Below are 26,974 nucleotides of genomic sequence, written 5' to 3'. Positions count from 1 at the left end.
GCATCTTCACATGCTGTTTCTCATCGTGGTGGCTGGCAGTGTCTCTCTGACTCAGCCTTCCACTTCCCAGCTTTATTCTCCTCCTCGTCCCGCCTACACTTCCTGCCTAGCCAATGGCCAATCAGTGTTTTATTGATTAATTAGCAACACATTTGCCATACATCCCACTACCCCCCCCCTTTTTTTTTCAAAAAGGAAGGTTTTAACTTTAACAAAGTAAAATTACATATAATTTGGGAATTTGGGCGTAGCTTCTCTTACTACTTCCTGCTGGAGGGGGGCGCTGTATCTTATAGGGAAACAAAGAAAATTTTAGAATTATGGAATAGTCCATGAGGCTGTATCGTCTGAGCCAGATGCCTTCAAACCATTCTGGATGTTGGATCATCTGGGCCATGGTGTCATCGGAGACCTTTCAGGGGGTCTTGGCTGGTCAAACCTGAAGTATCTTAATCTTGAACAAATCCATAGCCTCTGGCTTTCTGTGGAAACAAAAGAGACTCTTTTCCAAAGCAACATATCCTTATATCCAAATTTTGAAGTCAAGGTATCTTTAAAATATACATATTGGTTTAACTCAACAGCTTTTATGATCAAATGTTTTTCTGCAGTTAAAAATCCCAAAGACAACACAATCCAGATTCTCTGTGTAATATTCATTTTTACGTGGCTTATTTTTTATACTACCTTTGCTGTCTCTTTAAAGACTTTATTTTTAAAAACTATTTATTTCTTTATATAACTGTATATATTCCTTTTTCTCTTTCAAGCCTACGTATATTTTACACACATTGTAAACTATTACACCTGAATCTTATTGTGAATCTATTGCTATGAATCTGCAGCAGCTGTGACTGCTGGCTCCGCCCACCTCAGCTTCCCTACATGGCAGTTGTTTACCACCAGCTCTGGGAGCTATCGTGGGTCTATGCTTTTATCCAAGCAGCGTGTAGCCTAGAAACCTCTTTTTTTTTTGTTTTGTACCTGCAAAGTCTAAATCTACCACGCAACTTAATGTGCCACTTGCAGAGGCCTTATTCCCGCCATACTGCAGGTCGAGCATGCACGCCAGGAACCCGCCAGTAGCTCAAACCAGCAGCTCAAACCGGCAGCTGCCGCTCATTTGAGAGAGACAATTAGGAACTGTTTTTAGCTCCATTTTAGAATCTTTTTTCTCAGTTTTTAGGTGGAAACTCTTGCCACCACGTTGGACGCCACACAGTTGTTTTTTTTTTTTTTTTTAATTTGGTGTTTGTTGGCAGTTGTGGTTTGGTTTTGGGGCAGGGTCTCAGTGTGGCCCTCAGTGTATGAAGAACTGGCTACATCAATGCTTTCATATCAGATGGCTCTCCTTGGATAGAATGGTTGCTTAGCACACACAAGACCTCTGCATAAACAACATCGTAGTGAAACCTGTCATGCTAGTAATGAGGTGGAAGCAGAAAGGTCTTAAGTTCAAGGTCAGCCTGAACTTCATCAGTCTCTTAAAAAAAAAAAATTAACAAAAAGATATCAGGGCTCAGTGGATATCGTGGCATGGTTCAACAGGTAAAGGTACTTGAAACCAAGACTGATGGACCTGGTGTGGTCCTCAGAACCTAAATGGTAGAAACTAAGAACTGGGTAACACAGGCTTTTATCTCATTTCAAACTATACTATCCATGTGCACTCACAAAGACAAAAATCATAAATTGAAAATTAAAAGAAAAAGGGAAGAGAGATGGTTTAGCAGTTTAGTACCTAGTGTGGACTGCACAGTGACCATTAATACTTGACAAAGGTCCAGCATTTTGACATTGCAGATCTTAATTTTCTGGCATCATTTTATTTCAATTTTAATAATTCTCACTATATGTGATGAGGTCTCCTTATCTCTTTTACTGTAGGAATTTTTTTGTGAGCTACAATGGAAGATGAGAATGTATACATAGGCAGTCCTTGAAAAAAAATTCATGGAAAAAATCCCCACCACCATGGAACCATAAAACATGATAACTATGCCTACTCTAACACAAGAATCCCCATTGTATCCCCCTGAGTACACCAAGAATAGAGAACTTAATGATTTACTAACTGGACATACCTAGTTCCAAGGATGAAAGCACACTGGAAGAAAACAATGGGCTCACATCCACAAAGACATTTAGATACGTGTTGAATTTATCACTTTTGCCTCAGAAAAAATGCTGTGATGAGGTTGATAGCTGCTTTTAGCCTGGAATCATCAAGTCTGATTTTAACCTTGCTTTAGTCTAAACTGAGATTCAGTTATACAGTATAAAGGGTATAGTCCTTTTTCAATAAAGCAGCAGCCATGCCGATTCACGCTAATATCATGGCGGTCTCCTTCCTTTGCTAATGCCCCATCTCCTCTTAGGGACCTGAACCCTTTTGGAGCTGGACTCTAGGAGGTACATCTTGTAGACATTCAGTTTCTAGCACCCACATGGAAGATCACATCTGAAATTAACACATGATTACATCCACATGGTACTGTCCAGTATGAATTTTTTCATGACTGTGAAGATGGCTCTTCCGTGCAAAGGTTTTACCACATTCATTACATTCATAGGGTTTCTCTCCAGTGTGAATTATTTCATGTCTGTGAAGATTTCTCTTCTCTGCAAAGGCTTTACCACATTCATTACATTCATAGGGTTTCTCTCCAGAATGAATTATTTCATGTCCGCGAAGATTTCTCTTATCTGCAAAGGCTTTACCACATTCATTACATTCATAGGGTTTCTCTCCAGTATGAATTCTTTCATGACTGAGAAGATGACTCTTCTGTGCAAAGGCTCTACCACATTGTTTACATTCATAGGGTTTCTCTCCAGTATGAACACTTGCATGAGTATGAAGATGACTCTTCTGTGCAAAGGTTTTACCACATTCATTACATTCATAGGGTTTCTCTCCAGTATGAATTATTTCATGTGTGTGAAGATTTTTCTTCAAAGCAAAGGCTTTACCACATTGATTACATTCATAGGGTTTCTCTCCAGTATGAATTATTTTATGTGTGTGAAGATTTCTCTTCTCTGCAAAGGCTTTACCACATTGACTACATTCATAAGGTTTCTCTCCAGTATGTATTCTTACATGACTGAGAAGATTTCTCTTCTGTGCAAAGGCTTTACCACATTGATTACATTCATAGGGTTTCTCTTCATTATGAATTCTTTCATGACTGTGAAGATGACTCCACTGTGCAAAGGCTTTACCACATTGATTACATACATAGGGTTTCTCACCATTATGAATTCTTTCATGACTGTGAAGATAACTCTTCTCTGCAAAGGCTTTACCACATTGATTACATTCATAGGGTTTCTCTCCATTATGAATTCTTTCATGACTTTGAAGACTAACCTTCTGTGCAAAGGCTTTACCACATTGAATACATTCATAGGGTTTTTCTCCAGTATGAAGACTTTCATGTCTATGAAGATTACTTGTCTGTGCAAAGGTTTTACCACACTGATTACATTCATAAGGTTTCTCACCATTATGAATTCTTTCATGACTGAGAAGATGACTCTTCAATGTAAAGGCTTTACCACATTGATTACATTCATAGGGTTTCTCTCCCGTATGAATTCTTTCATGACTGAGAAGAAGACTCTTGTATACAAAGCGTTTGCCACATTGATTACATTCATAGGGTTTCTCTCCAGTATGAGTTTTTAAGTGAGTGAGAAGACGACTATTATATGGAAAGGCTTTACCACATTGATTACATGCATAAAGTTTCTCTCCATTATGAATTCTTTCATGACTGAGAAGATAACTCTTTTGTGCAAAAGCTTTACCACATTCATGACATTGATAAGGTTTCTCTCCAGTATGAATTCTTTCATGACTGAGAAGGCTATTCTTCCCTCTAAAGGCTTTACCACACTGATTGCATTTATAGGGTTTCTCTCCAGTATGAAACCTTACATGACTATGAAGGCTTCTGTTCTCTGCAAAGGCTTTACCACATTGATTACGTTCATAGGGTTTCTCTTCAGTGTAACTTCTATTATGTATTATGGGACATGCAAAGGCTTTATCACATTGCTGAGATTCATACCTTTTCTCCCTAGTTTGAATTCTATGTACTTGATGAAGACTGTGATATGCAAAGCCTTTATATCTTTGATTATAATCACAGGGTTTTCCTTCCAAATGAGTTCTTTGGTGTTTTAACAACCAATCACATCTAAAGACTTTATCACATTGATTATATTCATATAGATTCTCTTCATTATTGGGTGTTTGAAGATGCCTATAATGGCTAAAGCCTTTGGTAGATGACTCACATTTATTATTTTCTCTTAACATATGAGTTTTTTCACATCCTTGAACAGAACTTGAAGAACTCAGAGTTGGACCACACTGATTGTATTTATAACATTTTCTTATACTGAGAGCCACACTACATATACACAGTGAACCAGAAGAGAGAGTTGAATTTCCATATTCCTGGTACTCATAAGGTTTTTCTCCAATGGAAGTTTGTTGATGAATTCCCACTGAAGTTGGAAAACCAGTTAATTGTAATCTTGTATCACAGTCATCATGTCTTCTCATAGTGGGGACTACCACATATCTTCCAGTTGTTCTAAGACAGACAGGACTACAATGCTTCTTTCCATATCCCTTATGCTCACATGGATTGTGTCCAGAGTGACAGATGACACACCTGCTAAAGGAAGATAACAAATAAAGGGTTTTCACATTGCATTCCCATAGTCAAATGTTTTGTTTGTCATACAGATGTGGAATAGAGTTTCATGTTTCTACATCTCCAAGTCACTCATTAAGTGCTCCTCTCAGTAAATTATGCTAAGTCACTCACTACAAGAAAAAGAAGAACAATAGCTTTAATATGGAAGCTTTACTTATAAAAGATCTTGGACATACCCAATCTCCTCATCATTGTGTATACCTTATATGATAAATGGAAGGCACGACAGTAAGTGGATGGACAGTCCTCACACATGGCTAAGATTGAACCTGTGACATCTGTTGTGGCATGTTTCTTTGTCTTGTCCTTAAATGTGTTGGTGGAAATGTGTGAATGGTGTGGCCATACATGTGGGTTTCTGACAGGTTTTGAAGGCCTGAATTTTTATGTCCTGAATGTGTCTTGCTAATTGAATGTTTTAAAACCTGTAAGGCTTGTGACGCCAGATTGAAACTGTGCTGGAGAACATCATGTGGTCTGCCACTACTCTAATTACAGGCAGCCAGCCACCTGGGCAGGTGCATTTTGGCTAAGGTCAGAGAGAAAGGTGAATGACTTCCATCTTTAGGAATGACTGCCATCTTTAGGAAGGGTGACCAGGTAGCCAGCCGCCATTTTGATTGAGGTTAAAGATACTTCACTACCATCTTTAGTAAGGGTAACCACTTGGACTGGGCCCACCAAGGAGACATTATGTCTCCAACAGAATTGGGTTAGGATATATTTCTGTTTGATAATTCCTGTGGTTAGGATACATTTCTGTTTGATAATTCCTGTCCTGTTCCTGTCTGTTCTCTCTGTTCCTGTCTGCTCTAACACTCTGAACTACTACATAAATGTCTCCAGCCAGTTTGTTCTGTTTGGTCCCTCCTCCTTTCGTCCTTCCCACCAGAGCTATCTCCACCTCCACAGCCACCACCACCACCACGGCCACCACCACCACCTGTCCTGGCCTAAAAACAAGTTTTATGAAAACAGTTTTAAAACAATGCTGGTTTTGACAATTGATATTGAAACTAAATTGTTTGCAACATTAAAACTTAGTTTTGTCCTGTATATCTTAGGATCACCGCTAAAAACTACAGACTGAATCTTCTTGCTCTTACTAACATTGGTAAGCTGTAACTAATTAGGTAAACTGTATGTCCAGACTTAACTTATATATGCCTTCAAATTTAAGCCTAAACAACATTTGTCTAATTTAGATGGACCTAACATTCTCAAACACCCTTAGAGATCTGAGAATATGGCATTTCATATAAAATCTTTTTATGACAGACATGCCAACAACTGGAAGCATCCTGTATCTTCTCCAAGAAGATGGAGGGCCACAGAAGAACTTCCACCTGGAGGCTTGCTTCAAATGTAACAAAGCCAGCCACACAGCAAAAAGCTGCTTTACACCTTTAAGTGCTGCTGAGATCATGTCCAGATTGTGAATAAGTGGAGCAATGGGGGAACATTTGTGTCACTCTGTTAAGACAGGTAGGCCGATCTCCCAAATTTCTACTCCACAGAGAATGTGTTGGATCCTCTGGACTTGGCATCTGAACAAGTGCGACCTCTAGAACTTGTCCCCCAGTGACCAGGGAGAGAATTGGGACTGCCTGGGTAACTGGAAAGCTGGCTCACTCCTGCTCATTTACTTATCCTTCTCAGATCTGATGGTGTTGATGACCAGGGTACTAAGAGATTTGCCAGTTTAACAGCACCCTCAACCCCAAGGCTACAAGCACCTTAGTAGTTCATTAGTAAGTTTCCTATAAAAAATACAGACAGGTATGCTTCATTCACAGACTCCATGGTACAGGATAAACTGTTTTCAGATATAACTTCAGAAGTTCAAAGTTTTAGCTTTGATAAACACAGTTTTGATAAACTGACAGAGCCCTGATTACTAACAGTCTTCAGGGGTCCTTAAATTTCGGTGGATTTTACTGGTCCAGCTTTTAGAGATAGGTTAGCATTAGACAGGATATAGAACCCTGCAGCCATGTTCAACTCCCTCCTCCTTCACTCACACAACCTCTACTATCAGTGAATTTAGACTTAAAACTGTTCATGCCTTAACCCAAGGCCATAGATTTTTACCATGACACCAAGATATAAATCTGTTCCAGTAGTTTTACAGACACCTGAAGGTTCTTGGGAAAAGGGTTCTGATGCTTTGTAAAGAAGTCTGGCCTGATGGAAACTAATATTACTTTCCAGAGTCTAATTTGACCCCACCCATTTTTGAGCATATTCTGTAGGTTCACTCTTCCTGCCTGGGCCAAAGCCAAACCCACAGGGGCCCTCCACATACACCAGCCCCTGTAACAGCTCCAAATGCAAACCAAGCAAGGGCACCAACTGGGGGAATAATAACAGGTTGATTTCACCCAACTGCCCACTCATAAAAAGCTCCATTAACTCTTATGACACATTCATAGGATGGATGTTCTTCCAACCTCCAGGGAAACAGCAGATCCTATGGCTCCAGTACTCCTGGAACACATCATCCCTAGATTTGCCATGTCGTCTCCTCAAGCTCCTGGGACTTCACTGCTGATACCACCTCTCTAGGCATAAGTGGGCAACTAACCAGCAACTGAAACCTAGATTTCCAAGATGTCCCAATTAAGGGCATACATACCCTCATGCCTCATTCACTCACCCTTTGTGCAACCAGGCCACTTCTCAGTTCCATTCTTTCTGGCAGTCTTCCTACTACCAATGGGCAGCCGCATTCAAAGGGCCAGTAATAATAATCTATTTTTTTCTCCTAGCACCCTGCATTCTGTCTCCTCAAGAACAGATTCCTGTGCCTAGAGGTGGAGGCACACACCTTTAATCACAGCACTCAGGAGGCAGAGGCAGGCAGACCTCTGTGAATTCAAGGCCAGCCTGGCTACACAGTGAGTTCCCGGAAAGGTACCAAAGCTACACAGAGAAACCATGTCTCCGGGGGGAAAAAAAAAAAAAAAAAAAAAAAAAAAAAAGAACATATTCCTGAGGTCTCCTGGATGGCAGCTATCCAAATGTTGCTCCACCCATAACCCCTACTGAGCATGGGCCCACCCAAATCCTACCCACTCCCTCCCCACATCATTCCATGCCAGCAGGAAATAGAGACTTGAACCTGCACCCATATAGACCCAAAAAGGTTGGGAGTTTGGAATCTCCAGCTCAGGGAGCCCCATTCCACAAAGCCCACTACTAGCGGCTCCTCCCCCCAGGGATGTCTGGGACCATGCCCATGCCTACTGGCTATTTAAGACCCGGCCCATAGATCTGCCATGGGTGCTCTCCTGTTCTGTCTCATGCCTTCCTGAGAGAACCTGGAGTGCTTTGCTTTGCTATGCTCTGTTTATTAAATCTGGATTTATTAATTTGGTTTGATTTGACTTATTGCATCAGTGATGGAGGAAGCCAGCAACCAGGAATCTGATATTTATCACACACATACATATATACAAGCTTGCACATGAAAATTACCTTTCAATTCTTCTACAGCACTGACAATGTTCTTCAATATTATGGTCTTCCCATTTGTAACCTAAAATACAGTACCAGAAAATGTATGTGATAAATTACTGGAAATTAGGCACACTTGAAATTACTATCTTTCATGAAACTTACTACCATACCTGATTTATTCACAAGATTCTCCCCCTTTCATATGCAAAATCACAGAAGAGCACCAATCCAAAGAAAAAAGCTTGTCCCCTTAAGTTAAAAAATGACAGAAAGCTCACATTCTTACCTACAATAGTGAGGTTCCAGTAGGTTTCCAGCATCACATCTTTGTAGAGACTCTTCTGGGAAGGATCCAGCAAAGCCCACTCTTCATGAGTGAAGTTCACATGCACATCCTCATAGGTCACTGCATCCTAAAATATCCCATATATATGTTCTTAATTGAAATGATGAGACTGAATTGCAAATGTACACTTCATTGAGAATATATTTATATAATTCTGTGTGCTCAAAACATTCAATGACATTGGTCAGTAAATTTCAAATGCAGTCACCAATTCATTTTAAAAGGAAACATCAAAAGAGAATGACACCTTCCATTCCAGTGCCTAAAGAATAGAATACAGCACAGCAAGAGAAATGCCCAACTTCTAGTTTAAAAAAAAAAAAAAATTGAGCAGGGCAGTGGTGGCACACGCCTTTAATCCCAGCACTGGGGAGGCAGAGCCAGGCAGATCTCTGTGAGTTCGAGGCCAGCCTGGTCTACAGAGTAAGTTCCAGGACAGGTACCAAAACTACAGAGAGAAACCCTGTCTTGAAAAAACCAAAAAAAAAAAAAAAAAAAAAAAAGATAAAAAAAACAAAATTACAGATAAGGCATAAAGTACTAAGCCAATGCTGTTTAAATTTCCAGAGATATCAGTCACTCATTGTGTATAAGATGTCTCTTCTCTTGAATGTCTAATTAAGTTTAAATGAATGTTTAATTTTCACAGTAAGTGAAATCAAGAACAAATTTATGATTTTAAACTATGTTATTGGGTATGCTCTTGTCTGTTACTGCGGATTGGCTCTGCTCTTCAAGTTGCTCTCTGGAAATTCTTGGTTAAGTTCTATAAAAAATAGTAACAGAACAGGTTACATCCTGAAACAGAGCAGGTTGTTAGCTTATTAGATAGTGTGGTTGTTAGGCCTAGACTTAACTCTACATGCTCAGGAATATGCCATGATAACTCAAACGGAGACAGAGCACTATCCTCCTGCAGACATCCTGAGAGCTATAAGATAATTTAACCTATGGGATAATTACAGTCTGAAATTACTTTATCTATTCAAGTAATATGTAATTTGTTTCAAATTTTACAAGGTGACTCAGATTTAAACAATCCAAGACAATTAACAGCTAAAGCTGAAAATAACAATGGCCCAAGTAAAACAAAAATTACAAAATGCCTTTCTGGATTGGTAGATCTCACAACTGAATGTATTTTTAATTTTACCTTCCACTCACTCCCCTAGTGGTTTCATTATGCAAAGGGAAGATGCTATTTTTAAATTGAATCTTCCTAGCTCACAAACAGAGTAAAATGTTAAAAATCTGTATAGAAAAGGTTTCTAAATTAATTATAAGGGAAGTAATAAGACTTCATAAGTGCTGAGGAATGAATCCAGCTGAGAGTGCTGTAACCTATTCTAATGCTGAAATTATACAATTATGGATGACCAATGATGATTGACAAAGAGTTTGTAGTAATTTCTTAGGCAAAATTAACAACAAATGTCCGAAAAGTAAGTGACCTCAGTTATAAACAAACAAACAAACAAACAAAAAACTGAATGGATTCCTCTTTGCATAGTGAAAGAGAACTATTTCTGAGGCTTTTACACTTTATACTGACACACATAAATTAGGATTGGCAAGTTATAAAGCAGGAAAGATCAGTAAAGAAATTCAAAGTCCATATGCTTCAGTTCAGAAATCAGAGTTATATGCCATTCTGATGGTTTTATTAGACTTTATGAATCTCTTAATATATTTACTAATTCTCTATATGCAGAAAGGGTTGTATTGCATACAGAAACTGCTAAACTTATTGCTGATAATTCAGAATTGACTTTGCTATTCTTGCAACTACAACAGTCAATCCGAGTCAGAAATTATCCACCATATATCACTCATATTTGGTCTCATACTGGGTTGCTAGACAATTAGAAAAGGAAATTTAAAAATTGATCAACTACTGATAGGAAATGTGTTGGAAGCTTCTGAACTTCATTAAAAAAAAAAAAAAAACACTAATAGCCAAGGCTTAAAGACAACAATTTTCCATTACCTAGTAACAAGATAAGGAAATTAATTTAAAAAAACAAAACTGTCCTACATGTTCTTTCTATAATCAATTCCATTACCTGCAGGAACTAATCCTAAAGCTATACACACACAAATAATAATAATAATAATAATAATAATAATAATAATAATAATAATAATAATAATAAAATGGACAAATGGATGTATTTCACTTAACAGAATTTACAAACTTCAAACTTATTCATCATACCATTGATACATACTCTAGATTTCAATGGACATCTATTTACCTTAAGTTCTAAAAAGGCTGATTCTATAATTACACATTTATTAGAAACAATGGCCATAATGGACATATTAAACAAATTAAAACTGATAATGCCCAACTTATGTTTCCAGTAAAATAAAACAGTTTTTTTTTCTGACACAACATAAAACACATTACAAGGTTACTATATAATCCTACAGGTCAAGCAATTGTTAAAAGATATAATCACACACTAAAGGAGTTGCTTTTTAAACAGAAGGAGGATATGAGGACCCCCAGAGATAGACCGCATAAGGCCTTTTAACTTTAAATTTTTTAAACTAATGACACAGAGACAACAGCAGCTGAAAGACGGGGGCTTGGGAGGGGGCAATGCTGAAGATGTTTCAACATCAAAATGAAAACCAGGGAAAGTGTTACAATGGGGTCAAACTTATGTTTTTACAGGAGACAAAAGGTTGTGGATCCAGTCAAAATTGAGAAAGTCCAGCATGAACAAGACGAATTTCTCAGACACTTTGGCTGCTGAGATGAATGACATACCTCTGGGGGGAAAAAAGACTAAAAAAGCCTTTGAAGTGGATGGCTGAGCCTCCTACCTGGGCACAGCTTAAGGATTTGTGTGACTGCGGGGTGGTGGTGGCCCACTCCTTTAATCCCAGCACTCGGGAGGCAGAGGCAGCCAGATCTCTGTGAGTTCGAGTCCAGCCTGGGATACAGAGTGAGTTCCAGGACAGGCTCCAAAGCTACACAGAGAAACCTTGTCTCTGGGGGGGGGGGGGGGGGGGGAGAACACAAAGAATGTGTGTGACAAAGAGAAGGCAGTACTTCCACTGGCTCAGAAACCTCAGGATGCTACAAACCTAACCTTGCTATGCTATCTGTGATAACTATACAGGTAACAGGGCCAACTATACATATTGGGCCTATGTTCCTAATCCTCCAACTAACTTAGCAGTAAGTTGGGAGATGTGCATATTCCTGTGATGGTTAATGAATCTTCTTGGCTACCTGGTCCTTATGACAAACAAGGTCCTGCTCAGCTTACAGAGGAGAATAAAGAAACTAGAAATTATACTGTGGGGGTGCAAGGAATTCCTATTTCTATAGGAAATGGAAGTTAATATGTAAATATAACCTTTCAAGTGTGGCTATCTATAATAAATACTACCCAAGATTATCATAATATGTTTTATATTCTTCGTGCATCTGGTTTTAGAAGACAGGAGATTAATGCTACTAGTTCCACAAATCTACTGTTCTGAGAGATGTAGGTTTCCAACAAGGAATCTGACTGGATACATTGGCAACCATGTAAAGGTGAGAAACCTCGGGTGCTAATTAGTATCTCCCATACAGATGTCATAGATTGGAGCCCTTATGGATCCCCTCAAGGAAAACATTCTCACTCATTATTAAGATGACACAAATATAGTTCAAATGCAACTGTAGAAATTAGCTCTACTCTTAATGAACCTATTCAATGGCATGGAGTTGGAATGTCAAGTCCTCTCCTACAGTTTGGCAATTCAGTTCAGACTAACTTGAAGAAATTAGCAAGTACCTTCCACCCTCTTAAAGCATGGGCAGGAGGGTTAAACATTAAGGATGAAACTTTGTCATTTAGACTAAATCAAAGCCATCCTTTTATACTATGTGTACCATTACCTTATCAGCTACTGAAGTGCCTGTACAATGGCACCCTAAAAATTACAGCATCACTTGTGAACACTGTACCCTTCATACCTGTGTTAATTCTAGTATGTCTTAGATGTAACCTCTGAAAGTTTATACATTCTTAGAGCAAGGCCAGCAGTCTGGATGCCAGTGAAGTCATCAAGGCCACAGCAAGACTCACCTGTGATGACCATAGTTCAGAAGCTCACTGAAAGAATATTAAGGAAAACACATCGAATGCTTAGACTGATTATTCCAGTAGGTATGGGCATTGTTGCATTGGCTGCTACTGCTGCTACAGCAGCTGGATTGGCCCTTCATAAAGAAAGCCAAACTGCTGAGTTCATTAGAGACTGGCACAAGCATTCTACAGAACTTTGGACTCAATAAAATAAAACAGTGAGATAGTTAATGGAATAGCTGATTTGAGACAAACTGTTATACTGTTGGGGGATTGGCAGTAGCCATGTCAGAGGAGCAGCAGATGGCAAGTGATTTCAGGGGATCGGCCCACCAGGAAATAAAACCCTGATGGGTGAATCTCACATATGCAGGGCCCCGAGAGCCTCAACCCCAGGATGCTTCTTTACACTGCTGTGTCTTTGTATGGTTGCCACTGCCATTTTTCTCTGGAATCTGGCATGGTGTGAATGGGTGTGGGGGGTCCCCAATGCCCTTAATGTAGTATGATCATCTCTTGGAAATATCCTGTTGTACTGGGCATTTTTACCTGTGGATTATTATGAAGATGACTTCCTCCTAAGCTGTACTGTTTAACTGAAGCAGTGATTTTATACAACAATAGTATGAGTTTAAATGGGATTTTGATGATTGACAGTCTTTAATAAATATAGTAAGGGATTATGATGGAGGTTAGTTTAGTGGAAAAATTAACACAGGTAAAGATAGGATAAAATGCTGCCTCTGTCTCTAATAAAGCAGAGGCTGTAGAGGATAAAAAAGTGAAACAAGGAAGTGTCACACTGATAGAACACATGGGTTTCTATTAAGGAGCATACAGATTATGGCTTAGGTTAATGATTAAGAAAAAACAATTGAGTCAGGATCATCTCATTAGAAAAGGCCTTTGACAAAAATCCAACACCACTTCATAATAAAAGTTCTGCAGAGATAAGGGATACAAAGAACACACCTAAACAAAATAAAAGCAATTTCCAGCAAGCCTACAGCCATCATCAAATTAAATGGAGAGAAACTCAAAGTTATTCACCTAAAATCAGGAACAAGACAATGCTGTCCACTCTCACCATGTCTATTCAATATAGATCTGGAAGTCTTAGCTAAAGCAATAAGACAACTGAAGGAGATCTAGGGGATACAAATTGGAAAGGAAGAAGTCAAAGAATATTTATTTGTACATGATGTGATAGTGTATGTAAGTGGCCCAAAATATTCCACAGAGGAACTCCTATGGCTGAAAAACACTTTCAGCAAAGTAGCTGGATATACAATTATCTCACAAAAATAAACAGCTCTCCTATGTACAAATGGCAAAGGAACTAAAAAAGAAAACGGGAAGGACACCTTTTAAAACTGCCTCGAATTATATAAAATATCTTGGGGTAACTCAAACCAAGCAAGTGAAAGGCTTGTATCATAAAACTTCAAGCCTCTGAAGAAAGAAACTGAAGAAGATATGAGATGGGAATATCGCCCATACTCATAGATCGATAGGATTAACATAGTAAAAATGGCAATCCTACCAAAAGCAATCTGCACACTCAATGCAATCCCCATCAAAATCCCAACATAATGTTTACAGACCTCAAAAGGACAATCCTCAACTTCAGATAGAGAGAAAAAAAAAAAAAAAAAAAAACCAGTATAGCTAAAGCAATTCTGAACAATAAAAGAACTGCTGGAGGTTTCACCATTCTACACTGCTGTACTACAGAGGTATAGTGATAAAAACCACATGGGACTGGCATAAAAACCGACCCATCCATCAAAGAAATAAAAATGAAGACCCAGGCATGAATCTACACTCCTATGGACACCTGGGTTTTGATAAAGAAGCCAGAAATACACACTGGAAAACAGCATGTTCAACAAATGGTGCTGGTCAAACTGGATGTCTGCATGTAGAAGAATGTAAATAGGGCTGGACAGATGGCTCAGAGGTTAAGAACACTGGCTGTTCTCCCAGAGGTCTTGAGTTCAATTCCCAGCACCCACATGGTGGCTCACAACCATCTGTAATAAGATCTGGCTCCCTCTTCTGGACTGCAGGGATACATGCAAACAGAACACTGTATACATAATAAATAAATAAATCTTAAAAAGAAGGAGAAAAAGAAGAAGAAGAAGAAGAAGAAGAAGAAGAAGAAGAAGAAGAAGAAGAAGAAGAAGAATGTAAATAGATCTATACTCATCATCCTGCACAGAACTCGGGTCCACATTTATAGGAGACTGCATGGGAGTTGAGGATTTAGCTCAGTGGTTAAGCGCCTGCCTAGCAAGCTCAAGGCCATGGGTTCGATCCTCAGCTCAAAAAAAAGAGAGAGAGAGACTGTATGACCATGCCCTGTGTGAAATGTTAGCTGCTGAGTGCTGTATGCTCACACACAAGCCACAGCCAAATGCCCAGTGTCTTAATCCTCTCACCTGATTGAAGTGAGACAAACAGATTTACAGTTACCACAATGAGAGAGTTGTCCAATCAGAAATTTGAGTGGCTCAGGCTAACCTCCCCAAACTGTACACCCACCAATCTGGTTTTCCTTCACTCAGATGGTATGAATTAATGCATACTGGGAAACTACACAGAAAGGCACTCACCTGCCCAATCATGTCCTTTTTTATAACAGAGACACCTGCAGCTCACTCACTTAAACAATCTCCAATCCAGCTATGGCCTAGTCTATTTCCCCCTGTGGTATACACAATAAACTACTCCTTCTATTTTGGTCTCAATGGAGAAGTCATGCTCCACACACAAATCCTATCCCTGTTAGTGCAATGGACAGCCATGACTCCAATGGGTAGTTTTAGAAGTGTGTGCTACTTGCAGGGTGGTGGTGGCACATGCCTTTAATCTCAGCACTCAGGAGGCACAAGCAGATGAATCTCTGTGAGTTCGAGGCTAGCCTGGTCTACACTGTGAATTCCAGAACAGCCCAGGCTACATAGAGAAACTCTGTCTAAGGGAAAAAAAAAAGAAAACAAAATGTGTGCTATTGCAAACCTTTAATGAAGAATTGAGGAGGCTGAGTCCAGAGGACAGCAGTGTCATTGCCCTGTGGGCCTAAACACTGGGACCAAGGCAAAGAGAGTCAACATAACAAACCTTTTCTTAAAATATTGTTCTGAAAGCTGGAAGGTGTAACTGTTTTGGAATTAATGCGCCTTCCCAATGAAAAATCATGCCACACACTTAGAGATTAATTGAGAAAACTCTCCTTAGGAATAGAAAGCCTCCAGCTCTACCTAACACACAAAGAGCAGCTGGCCAAGAACAGATTTGCCAACTTGTATATACAATAGGCTTATGCACTCTACATATGCTCTCAACCTGGAGAAATGCTGCTTACTGCCCTCCTGCTGACATGGCTTGCTCAGTTTGATTCCTTATAGAACTCAGGACCACCTGCCAGGGTGGCACCAACCACAGCAGGATGGGCCCTATTACATCAACCACTAATCAAGAAAATACCCTATAGGTTTACCTACAGACCAGTGTGACTCTATCTTGTGTCAAGCTGACTAAAGCTAACCAGCATACCTACTGAGTCATCTCACAGCCCCCAAAGACAGATTGTTAAGCACACCTCAACTCTCTTAACACTGGCTTTTCAGCATGTACATGTGCACACACACATAAAGTTTTGAAAATCTGTCAAGTTTAGGGCTGGAGAGATGACTCAGCAGTTACCACTACTTACTGCTCTTGTAGAAGTCCTGGGTTTGGTCCCAGCACTAACCTGGTGGCACACAATCATTACTAAATCCTCTTGCAGAGGATCTGATGCCCCCTACTACCTTCTGTGGGCACCAAACACACACACGATGAACATACATTTATGCAAGCAAAACAGTCACACACATAGAATAAAATAAATAAACAGCGCTAATTAAAAACACACACCCTTGCTGGGAGCAGTGGCACACACCATTAATCCCAGAGGCAGAGGCAGGTGCATCTCTGGGTTCAAGACCAGCCCGGTCTACACAAAGTTCTAAGACAACCAAGGTTACACAGAGAAACCCTATCTTGAAAAATTAAATAAACAAAGAAAAACCATACCCACATATCACTTTTATGTCACCATGGATAAAACAGCCAGAAATACATTGAAATGTGCCTAATATCTGTAGGCAAAGCTATAAATTTGTAATAAAAAGAATCAACAAACTAAATAAAAGGAGAGAAATTCCAGGATTGCGGACAGGAAGCCTCAATATTATTTCAGTACAAAATTGAGCTACAGATTCAGCAACAGTACAATAAAAAGTCCAACAATTTTTCATACCAACAACAGAAAATTGATGACGAAGGTCATCATGAATGGAAAAATGATCAACATAAGATTAGTTAAATAAACAGCACACACTCTGACACCATCTGAATTTAAAACTTCTCATATATCTGCAATGAAGACTGTACTGTCTGGGAAAGAATTAAGAGATCAATTGAACAGGGGAGCAAACTTAGAAATGAAAACCCAATTAATATGGAGTCAATTGTGACACAGGAGGCCAGGAAACCCAGTAAGAATGGCCTTACTGACACACGTGACTGGACCACCCTGGCATCTACATGCAAATGTGTTAATGACACAGAATTCACACCCTGCACAGAATTAACTGCGGACAGATCTACCTACACCTGAATGTTCAGTGACAAGTGCAGAACTTCTAGAAAACACTGGAGACACCAGGGCTCTGAGAGTTAGCAAATCTGCCTTCCCTGGACAGTAAAAACAGCGCATACACGCGCCCTGCACCATAACTTTGGCAACAAGGATGTTTCCACACAAGGTTTCCCGCCTCCAATGCTCTGCGCCTGCGCACCCGGGGGCGCCAGGAAATTACTTGGTCCGCTGATTCTAGCCCAGCTCCCGGAAGTGGCATGGCCCTCATGTGACCTCACTGTGCTGGGCCGCTGTTTCCCACAGCCCCGGGACCCCACACCTGTTCCCAAGGCTCCTCCCCACATGGGGACGGCGGCCCCTCGCTCACCATGGCGGATTCCCAGCTCGCCGGGCTCTCCTCACAGCTCCCGGCAGCGGGTCACAGCACAGCACACAGAACACCAGCGTCTCCTTTCCCCAAACTCGGCGCCGCGGGAGCCTTCACCAAGGGGGATCGGAAGTACCCGCCCACATTCTGACTGGAAGTCCATCTGGAGGCCATGATTGGCTAGTGATTCCTGAGTGACAGAGGCAGCTTCCTTAGAGTCAATAGTGCAGTGAAAAGCTGTAGCTCTGTAGTTCCCAACTGTCCCAGACCTCCAGAGATTGGCATTGAAGCAGAAACTTGCACCTATACTGAAGAGTCGTCCCTGAACTTGTCCCTCACTCAGTAGACAACTCTCCATCTGCCCACCGGGTCTCTCTAGCATATGAAGATCATTAAACCATGTGCAGTGGAGTGATCCCCTCCCTCACAGCTGAAATGGTACCCAGTCCACCCAGTTCAAATATAAACCACCTGATTGATATTCACCAGGCACCAGCAATTTCAATAAGGCACACCCACGACGGCTCACACCTCTCTCAGCTGCACCTTGCCATCCAAACACTAACACTTTCCCAGCTTTCTATGGTGGCACTGGCCTATCGTGCCAGCACTTGGGGAGGTGGAGACAGGAAGGACATCAAAAGGTTAAACCAGCTTGTGACCTGAAACACCAGCAATTAGGGGCCCCAAAGGGGAGGTGTTCAGGGTAACGACCTGGAATGAGAAGATAGAAAGTTATGGAGCAGTGATATTGCATAAACTGATGGCTCATGCTAAGCAAGTTTATTAAGTACAGCTCTTACACACCATTTGAGAGGGCTCGGGCAAGAAGAACACAGGCGACCTCAGGATGAGCACCTGGTGGCCTAGGGACTGATAGCCACACCCCCTCAGGCTAAAGAGTCTGGAACCCTTGATTCCTTCACAACAGTGGCTCAAATTCCAGAACAGACTTCGCCATGTCTGTCCTTAGGCCAACACACAGAACTAGTGTCCCTTGGATGATATCATCAGGGCCTCAAAAAAAGCCTTGGATGGACTGACTCCCAAAGGGCCCACCTCCAACCTCAACAAAGAAAAACACATATGAAAATGGAAACTTGCTTTTGTGGAGGAGTTTTATCCGGTGTCCTGCCTGCAGGCCTTCCACTGAAGTTTCCCGCAAGCCACACTAACACTTGAATGGCAAGTTCTGCTGCAAGCCACAGGAAAATGTAATGGAATTCAGCTACTATTACAAAAGCTACTACTTGGAAAACTCAAGGACTTCTCCAAAGGTCAAGCCATGGCTTAAGAAGTCTTGGTTATATTTTAGTCGGTTCCTAAAATGATTTACTTGTGTGCTTCTGAAGAACTCCTAATACTGTATTTATCTAAAATGCCTATCAGTCATCCAAGGCCGAATGAAACTACACCTGTCTTTTAGGTCAGGCAGATAGCTTTATTTCTTGTACAATTTAGGGTGAGACCCTCCTTTCTTATACAACCTTACTAATAGACCCCCTAACTTCTTACCTAACCACTTCTAGGAATGTGAACTGAGCACGTAGATCCCCTTTTTGATATACTAACTGGTCATTAGCACTCAGTTGAGCTCCTCTTTACCACTTCCATTTTGGGTTGTAAAAGAAAGCCTGGTGGTCACTGCCTGAGAAAATTCTTACCTGCCTTGATGACCCGTAGAATTCAAGCCTGGTGACCTTGCTCGACAGGGGATTGCTGTGGCTTGGGTTTATAACTGGATTCCTGGGAGACTTAGGGGGTACATGGATAACTGAGAGACAGAGAACAGAGAGGGATAAGGAAGATTTTGACCAGTGAAAACATGTGGATGAGATGGAAGATGAGAAAGAGTCAGATGGGGAAGTACTAGCTGGGTAAGAACGAGATGAAAAGGACCTAGATGAGGCAGAATTAAGATGAGAGAATTAAGATAGAACTTAGAGGGAGCAATAGATGAATATAGAGAGAAATCTGGCAAGAAAGGAGCTAAAAGAGAATAGAAGCTTGTAGAGAGAGAACTGACAGAGAATAATAAAGTGTATGGACTACGGAGTTTCATGTACATAGATTCATTTCTTCTCATCAAAGATGAATTATCAGCTGGTTGGAGATTCTTCCCAGACTCGGGGAGGGGACTATTAAGGGGATGGACCCACATAGTCCTCAATAATGTTCAATCTGGCCTATGATAGGATTTATGGATCACCTAATCTAGTTTCCCAAGACTACTCATTTGTACCTCAACTTGGAAAATAACAGATGGAGTCACATGCTAATGCTGATTATAGAATGGCTGCATGTTGGGAGCACAGAGGTGTCGCAGGCTTTCTTTTGAGCCAACAACCAGCTCCCACATCATGACACAGAGACTTATTAGTTATGAACGCTCGGCCTTATTTTATGCTTGTCCCACTCGCTCTTATGACTTAAGATGTCAGAGCTTTTTACCTTTCATTCTGTATGCCCTATTTTCACTCTTCCTCGGTGGCTGGCAGGCTGGTGGCTGACTGACTGGCCCTAGGCGTCTCCTTCTCTTTCTCCCTCCTTGCTTCTCTCTCTTCTCTCATTCTCTCAGCTCTGCCTGTGTCCCCTACCATCTTACCTCAGGGATGAGGATGTGCAGTGCATTCTCAGCCAGATCCTGCAGATGCAGCAGATGCAGGCTCAGGGCTGCTGAGGACACAGCTCAGCTGTTCAGTCCAATCCTTCACTTCTGCAGATCAAAGCCTCAGGGACAACCTTGCCAGACCCCAGGGTATGTACAGGACTCATCATGCACTGGGGGCCCAGCCTGGACCTTGCTGTCTTAGTTAGGGTTTCTATTGCTGCAACAAAACACTATGACCAAAAGGCAATTTGGGGAGAAAAGGGTTTATTTGGTTTATACTTCCAGATCATACTCCCTCATTGGAGGAAGTCAGAAGAGGAACTCCCACAGGGCAGGATCCTGGAGGCAGGAGGTGATTCAGAGGGCATGAAGGGTGCTGCTTACTGGCTTGCTCAGCCTGCTTTCTTACAGAATCCAATCCCTGCAGCCCAGGGATGGCACCACCCACAGTAGACTGGGCCTTCCCCCATTGATCACTAATTGAGAAAATGCCTTATAATTGGATCTCATGGAGGCATTTCCTCACCATTTCCTCACTGAGGCACCTTCCTCTCTGATGATTGTAGCTTCTGCCAAGTTGACATACAAAGCCAGCCCAGATAAATAAGCTACATAAACTTAGCCTAGAGCTACATAAGCAGCAATTCTCTGCCACAGCAGATGATTGGTGGAAATCATCCATGTTCTCCCTTTCGATGCCTCTTGCAGGACCGTTAGTCAGCATCTTGTTATTTGTAACTTTGGGTCCTTTTATAATTGGCAGGCTAATCCGATTCATCAAAAAACAAATAGACTCCCTGGCATCAAAAACTATACAGGTTCATTACCATGGGCTTGAAATGTTGGATCGAGGATGTGATCCCTATGATATTTCTCAGTCCTCTTCTCCTTTAGGAGCAACATAAAGTCCGAACCTATGCTTATTGGCATCAGCTTGTATGGACACCGCTGGGTGCAAGGCCAAGCACTGCAGGGGAAGGCTGATTTAATAGCCCTTGGTTCGGATTCCCTGAGAGACAAACCTGACTTGCATAGAGGTTGGTATCTAGAGGCACCAAAAATTCCTAAGCCCTCTCCTCTCCAAATGGTACCCTTTTTCTCAAGCCCACAGCGGCTCTAGGAGGAGTCAGGTCAATGTCTCCCCCAGCCGGTTAAGGTCCACCACCGTTCAGGTGGGCACACTCCCTCATAAAATAATAAAATAAAATAAAATAAAATATAAAATAAAATAAAATAAATAAAATAAAATAAATAAAATAATAAAATAAAATAAAATAATAAAATAAAATAAATAAAATAAAATAAAATAAAATAAAATAAAATAAAATAAAATAAAATAAAGGGAGGAGATGCCACCAGGTGAGAGGGAGCTAGAAGAGGGTGAGACAGGATTCCCCTGGGCATCCTCTGGTCTCCACTTCTGGCCTCTCTGTGGCGCTGATGGCACGTGACTCTGCGGCTGCCTTGCATGAGTGCTGGGGTTTGGAAATCACAGCAGGCACTTTACCCAGCAAACGGGCTACCTAGCTCCCAGTGCATTGTGATCCTACCCACCACCACCTCCTCTCTCCCTGCAGGTGGGACCCATTGAAGCCACGACCTTCACCCTGAGGGCCACACAGCCCCATGCCAAGTACTTGGTCCAGGTGTCAGCACAGGACCTCATGGACTATGGGAAACCAAGTGACTGGAGCCTCCCCGGGCAAGCGGAGAGGGCTCCCCAGAATCCCTGAAGAGGGACTGGACCCTTGATAGCAGACCCTGATGTCATCTACTTCAGAGTGACTGGGTGGCCTGGCCTGGGTTCGAGTCCTGACTGTACTTGCTGGGATGGTTGGCAGCATTGAACAACTGACTTGACCTCTCTGGACCTCAATTTCCAAACCTGTGGGGATGGTATTTTTCCTTCCATCCGTGCCGGACTTTGAGAACTGCAAATGTGATCTGATTAGAAATTTTAATTAAATAAGAATCCTTAGCCTGGTAGTGGGGGTGCACACCTTTAATCCAAATACTTGGGAGGAGAGGCAGGTGGATCTCTATGAATTTGAGGCCAGTCTGGCCTACAGAGCGAGTCCCAGGACAGCCAAGGGTACACAGAGAAACCCTGTCTGAAAAAAAACAAAACAAAACAAAATTACTATCATGGGGCGGAGAGTGTTGGACGATGGGGGCAGGGCAGAGTTCGAAATAGGACTTGTGTGTGCCTGGCTGTCCTAAACCAGGCTAGCCTCGAACTCACAGATTTCTCTCCTGTCTCTGCCTCCCAAGGGCTGAAATTAAAGACATACGCCACAACCGCCATACAAGAATTATTAACATTGTCTTTTTTGAAATTTAAATATTTTCAAAGACGTGCATGTGGTGGTATTACAGTGTCCACGGCGGCCAGAAGAGGGCGACAGAGCCCTGAGCTGGAGTCACAGGAGCACGGTGTGGCGGCTGGGTTGGCAGCCCTTGTGCTCTTGAGCACTGAGCCACCTCTCCAGCTCTTTGTCCATCTTGTCCGCTGAGTGAGCGAGCGAGGTGGTGGGTTGTCTGTGTTGGAGCGCCCACGACCGCTAAACAAGGCCTTTATGACGAAAAGAAGTTGACGTGGCTCAAGGTTCAGGAGCCTTGGAAGACCCAGAAGGAATTAATTCCACGTGGTACAATGCCTAAAGGTGGAAGGATCAGGGAGCACGTGGTGGGAGAAAGGGAGGGGATAAAGCAAGGTGTAAGGCCCGGGTTCCCATCACTAGCCATGGCAAAAAAAAAGAGGGAGGAGAGTTATCAGTAGATGAATTCGGGGACACACAACTGTTTACTCAACTGAGAACCACACAGGATGCAGACCAGCCTTGTCGAAATGAGGACAGAGGAAAAGAATGGTGGGAGCTAAAGACCAGCATGGAGACCCTGTCTCAAAAAAAATAAGAAGAGGAGGAGGAGGAGGAGAGTTGTGGGCATGGCTGAAGAAGGAGCCCCTGCCTAGGTTCCCAGGTGAGGGGCTGTTGTTAAAGGCCATTGCTGAACCCATACAGACTTACTTGTCTGTTAACCATTTTAAAGGCAGGGCTGATAGTGTCTTTGAAAGATCAGTAGCTGTTGTGCCCTGTACTTGTACAATCTGGATGGCTGCTGACTGTTCTTTATAATATCTTCTAATATTTTTCTCAGAAACATGTGTTTGTGGTTTGTTTCTGAGACTGGAAGAATGTTAATCTGGGTATTCCACTGTTGTAATAAACCACAACCCTATAAATTCATAGCTATGTTAGCCACATATGCCTTTAATTTTCTTGTCTGTCCTTCTGGCCCTATACATTTAGCTCATCTTATGCTCTGTTTCACTTGAGATAATGTTCCAATCCCTAACAGCTGAACATTTACCTCCTGAAGAGGCCAATCTGGATACCAAGATTCTGGTGCAATTATTGTTACATCCACACCTGTGTCTACAAGACCCTTAATAAGAACATCATTTATTCATATTTTTAAATTTTGGTCACTGTTCATTTATAGAAGTTTGCCAAAAAATTCACTTTATGGTTTTTCCTGATTTTTTTTTTTTTTTTTTTTTTTTTTTTTTGTTCTCTGCTGTAGCTGTTCTATCACACCGAGCAGTATGGTTTATTACAATAAGCATTTGGTTATTTAATTGCTCTGGGAGTGGTTTTATTCTACAATGGCAGGAAAGGACTGAACTGAATTTGCCATGTGGACCTGCGAGAGGCCCGTCAAGAGACCCATCAGGGAGTTTCTCAATGGCAAAGGCAAAGGATTACCTAGTCTGTCCCTTATTGATCTACATTCATTAGTCTACTGTTTGCCTTTACCACACCTTCTGCATAATCCAGAAGGGAGGGGCATTCTGCTGCCATTGTTTCTTGAAGAAACAGTTCTAGGAATGCCCTGTTTACAGTCCCTTTTTAGGTGACCTTGCTTATGATAATTAAAGCATCTGACATTTTTCTTCAGTGCTCTGGAAATCACCTCTCCTGTCCAAGTATCATCATCATGAGATTCAATATTAATTGTATCTCTGATCCATTATTCCAAGGGTGCTGATCATGCCTTTAATGGCCTAATTATCCTTTTGCATGCTGCATTGGCATTTTCAAAAGCCAGAGATGTAATTAGTATCTCTCTAGCTTCTGAATTTGCATAACCAGGTGCAGTAAGGACTGGAGTAGAATTCTACAGGCAGATACAGAAGAGAAGAATAGAGATTCTGTAGAGGGTAAAGCAGATCTCTTGTAGAGTTTATCAGCGCCAGGGGTAAGGACCCAGGATGGACAGAGGGAGGTTGAAGGAACAGAGGACGAAGATGAAACCAAAAGCATAAGGGCTTAGTTATTACCAGGGTTATGAAGAGACAGAAAAGGTAGGTACATAAAGGAACCGAGACTCACGACAGAACTGAAGCTGTATAGATAGAGTTTTGTCATAAAGTAAACAGACAAAAGCGTAGTGTACATAGACACCTTTCCCTCAGATTCCCCACACCGGACACAGCATCTTCCCCAGAACTCTGAGAGGAATTTTGTCACAGCTGGAACTTGGGAAAGTTATCATTAATGATAATGATTCCATTAATCACCTTCTCCAAGAAGTTGATCTTGGGAAATTTCAAAACCACTAGCCCTACATCATTGTTCTATACTCTTAGCCTCCTCTCTCCACCAGGTGCTCCATTGTAACTGTGACCCAGCCTCTAAGACAGCTGTAACCAAATCTTTCTAGTCCTGGGGGAATAATTCTATTACAAATAGGCCAAGAGTTTAACATCTGCTTTAAAAGTGGAGAATGTATACAATATGAGACTATAGCTTCTTTAAATCTCCTCAAATCTAACATTTCCACTGGAGTCCAGTTAGCTCATACACAGCCTTGAGCATTTGGCAGTTCCTGTAAGGGTACTTGATAGATTAAGGTTGATTGTTTGAAAACCAGCTGTTTCTCTGTAACCGTATAATTCAATTTTTAGATAGGTTCACCTTTAAAATTCTTCTGTCTGAATCTGAATTTCTCTATGATTGTTTTAACAAGTTTTTCTAAAACCTTTATCTTGGCACTCAAATTAAACAACCTTTTTAATGCTAAAATAAAAACAACCAAACATATAATATTCATAATTGACATTATGCAAATCCCATCAACATTAACTATCCTCTTGTAAATTGTTCCATTTTAAGACTGCCTAATGTGTTATCAGAGACCAAATTCCCCCCATTGTAAATATGTTTCCGATATTTTTAATGTGGAAAAAAATTTCTCTTTTAACTAATTTCTCCTTTTAGGATATTTTAATTGACTCACCAAGTTTGCTGAGTGCATAGAACAGTAAACATCCGAGGGAGTTTCAAGGCAGCTTACTTAGTCTTGTAGCAATTGGAGATGGGTGTCCAGAGAGAGGCCACCACCCACCAGGAGAGAAGAAGCCAAGGAGACCTGGCTGTGTGTAGCTAAGGACTGAGCCAGGGGGCCTTCAAGGGCATAAGCAGCTTATTAGTGAATTCATGCCACAAACATTGGGCACCAATTGTAAGACAAATGGCTAAGTAGACTTATTTAAAATAAAATTTGACATTAGGTCAAAAACTGAGAGATCAGGGAAGCAGAAAGAATCTAACCATGTTCTTATCACTAGAAATCCTCAGCAAAAGAGAGAGCCCTACTTCCTGTATACACACACATATATCCTTTCTGTGCCTGCCATCTCACTTCCTCTCTCCTCCCAGATACACCACTTCCTGTCTGTCTGTACAAGTCTCCAGACCTCCATGGTTAACTAGCCTTGGAATTTAAAGGCATGTGCAGCCATGCCTGGCTCTGTTCCCAGGGTGTCCTTGATCTCACAGAGATGCAGATGAATCTCTGCCTCCTGAATGCTAGGATGAGAGGCATGTATTACCAATGCTCGACTTCTTGGTTTAATATACTGACTGGCTTTTTCCTCTGATTTTCAGATAAGCTTTATTGGGTTGCACAAATAAAGTATCTCCACAAGATTCTCAGGACATTTCAACCCCAAAGAGATCAGATCCTGGGCCTCGTTCCATCCTTCCATGCTGAACTGGTAGCATTCCATGTCAAGAAAGATTCTGGATTCCAACCCTATCCTAGGAACATTCTGATCTTGTCATGTATCTCTGGCTACTAGCTGTGTGTCTCCAGACACATTGTTAGGCCGTTCTCTGCTCTAGCTTGCTCACTCACTAGTCCAGCTGTGGGAGCCCGTTCTCGGGTTCCTCGTGGCTTTACCCAGCAGGTCCTCATAGAGGATAATTAGACCACAGGCCTGAGTGCAGGTGTCTGAGATGGTCTGCACTTGGCTGTGCTGGGGGAGGAGGTCTTTTGCTCCACCCCTTGGCGTCTCTATAAAAACCCTGGGGCAGAGACAGTCGGGGCCCGTTGGAATAGGTTCCAGGCCCTCTCGAGGCTATCCTTTATTTTCTATCTGTTTATCTCCGCGATATTCTCCGCAATAAATCCTTCTAATATTTCCTGCTGCTCGCACTCAAGAAAACTCTGGGGAACTGTGGGGGTGGTTGGGTAAACAACCCACATCCAGCCCTGTTCTCCAGGTACTTAAGCAGACAAGGCCAAGGAGCAGGATTCAAGGGCTAGAGTGTGAATTATAGGCCAGCCTAGGCAACTGAGACACTTTGTTTCAAAATACGCACACACAGTTTTAAACAAAATTTTGTGTTTGTTGGCAGGTTTGTTTTGGT

The 26,974-nt window shown here is 41.6% G+C and overlaps 1 protein-coding gene across 1 annotated transcript; it reads right to left on the bottom strand.

The window, feature by feature from the left end:
• Positions 1-1,806: 1,806 nt before the first annotated feature.
• On the bottom strand, positions 1,807-18,128 carry LOC131900835 (zinc finger protein 260-like). The gene is made up of 4 exons (XM_059252171.1): positions 17,648-18,128; positions 8,479-8,605; positions 8,211-8,271; positions 1,807-4,688 (listed from the first exon to the last, which is right to left on the bottom strand). Exons 1-4 carry the CDS (start codon positions 17,648-17,650, stop codon positions 2,468-2,470), a joined length of 2,412 nt encoding a protein of 803 aa, XP_059108154.1. The 5' UTR covers positions 17,651-18,128; the 3' UTR covers positions 1,807-2,467.
• Between the last annotated feature and the right edge of the window lie 8,846 nt (positions 18,129-26,974).

This window comes from Peromyscus eremicus, unplaced genomic scaffold (genome assembly GCF_949786415.1).
Source record: "Peromyscus eremicus unplaced genomic scaffold, PerEre_H2_v1 PerEre#2#chr22_unloc_1, whole genome shotgun sequence".
In the NCBI taxonomy this organism is placed as follows: domain Eukaryota; kingdom Metazoa; phylum Chordata; class Mammalia; order Rodentia; family Cricetidae; genus Peromyscus; species Peromyscus eremicus.
The sequence above is the reverse complement of the archived record's forward strand: the minus strand, read 5'-3'. Positions and strand labels throughout refer to the sequence as shown.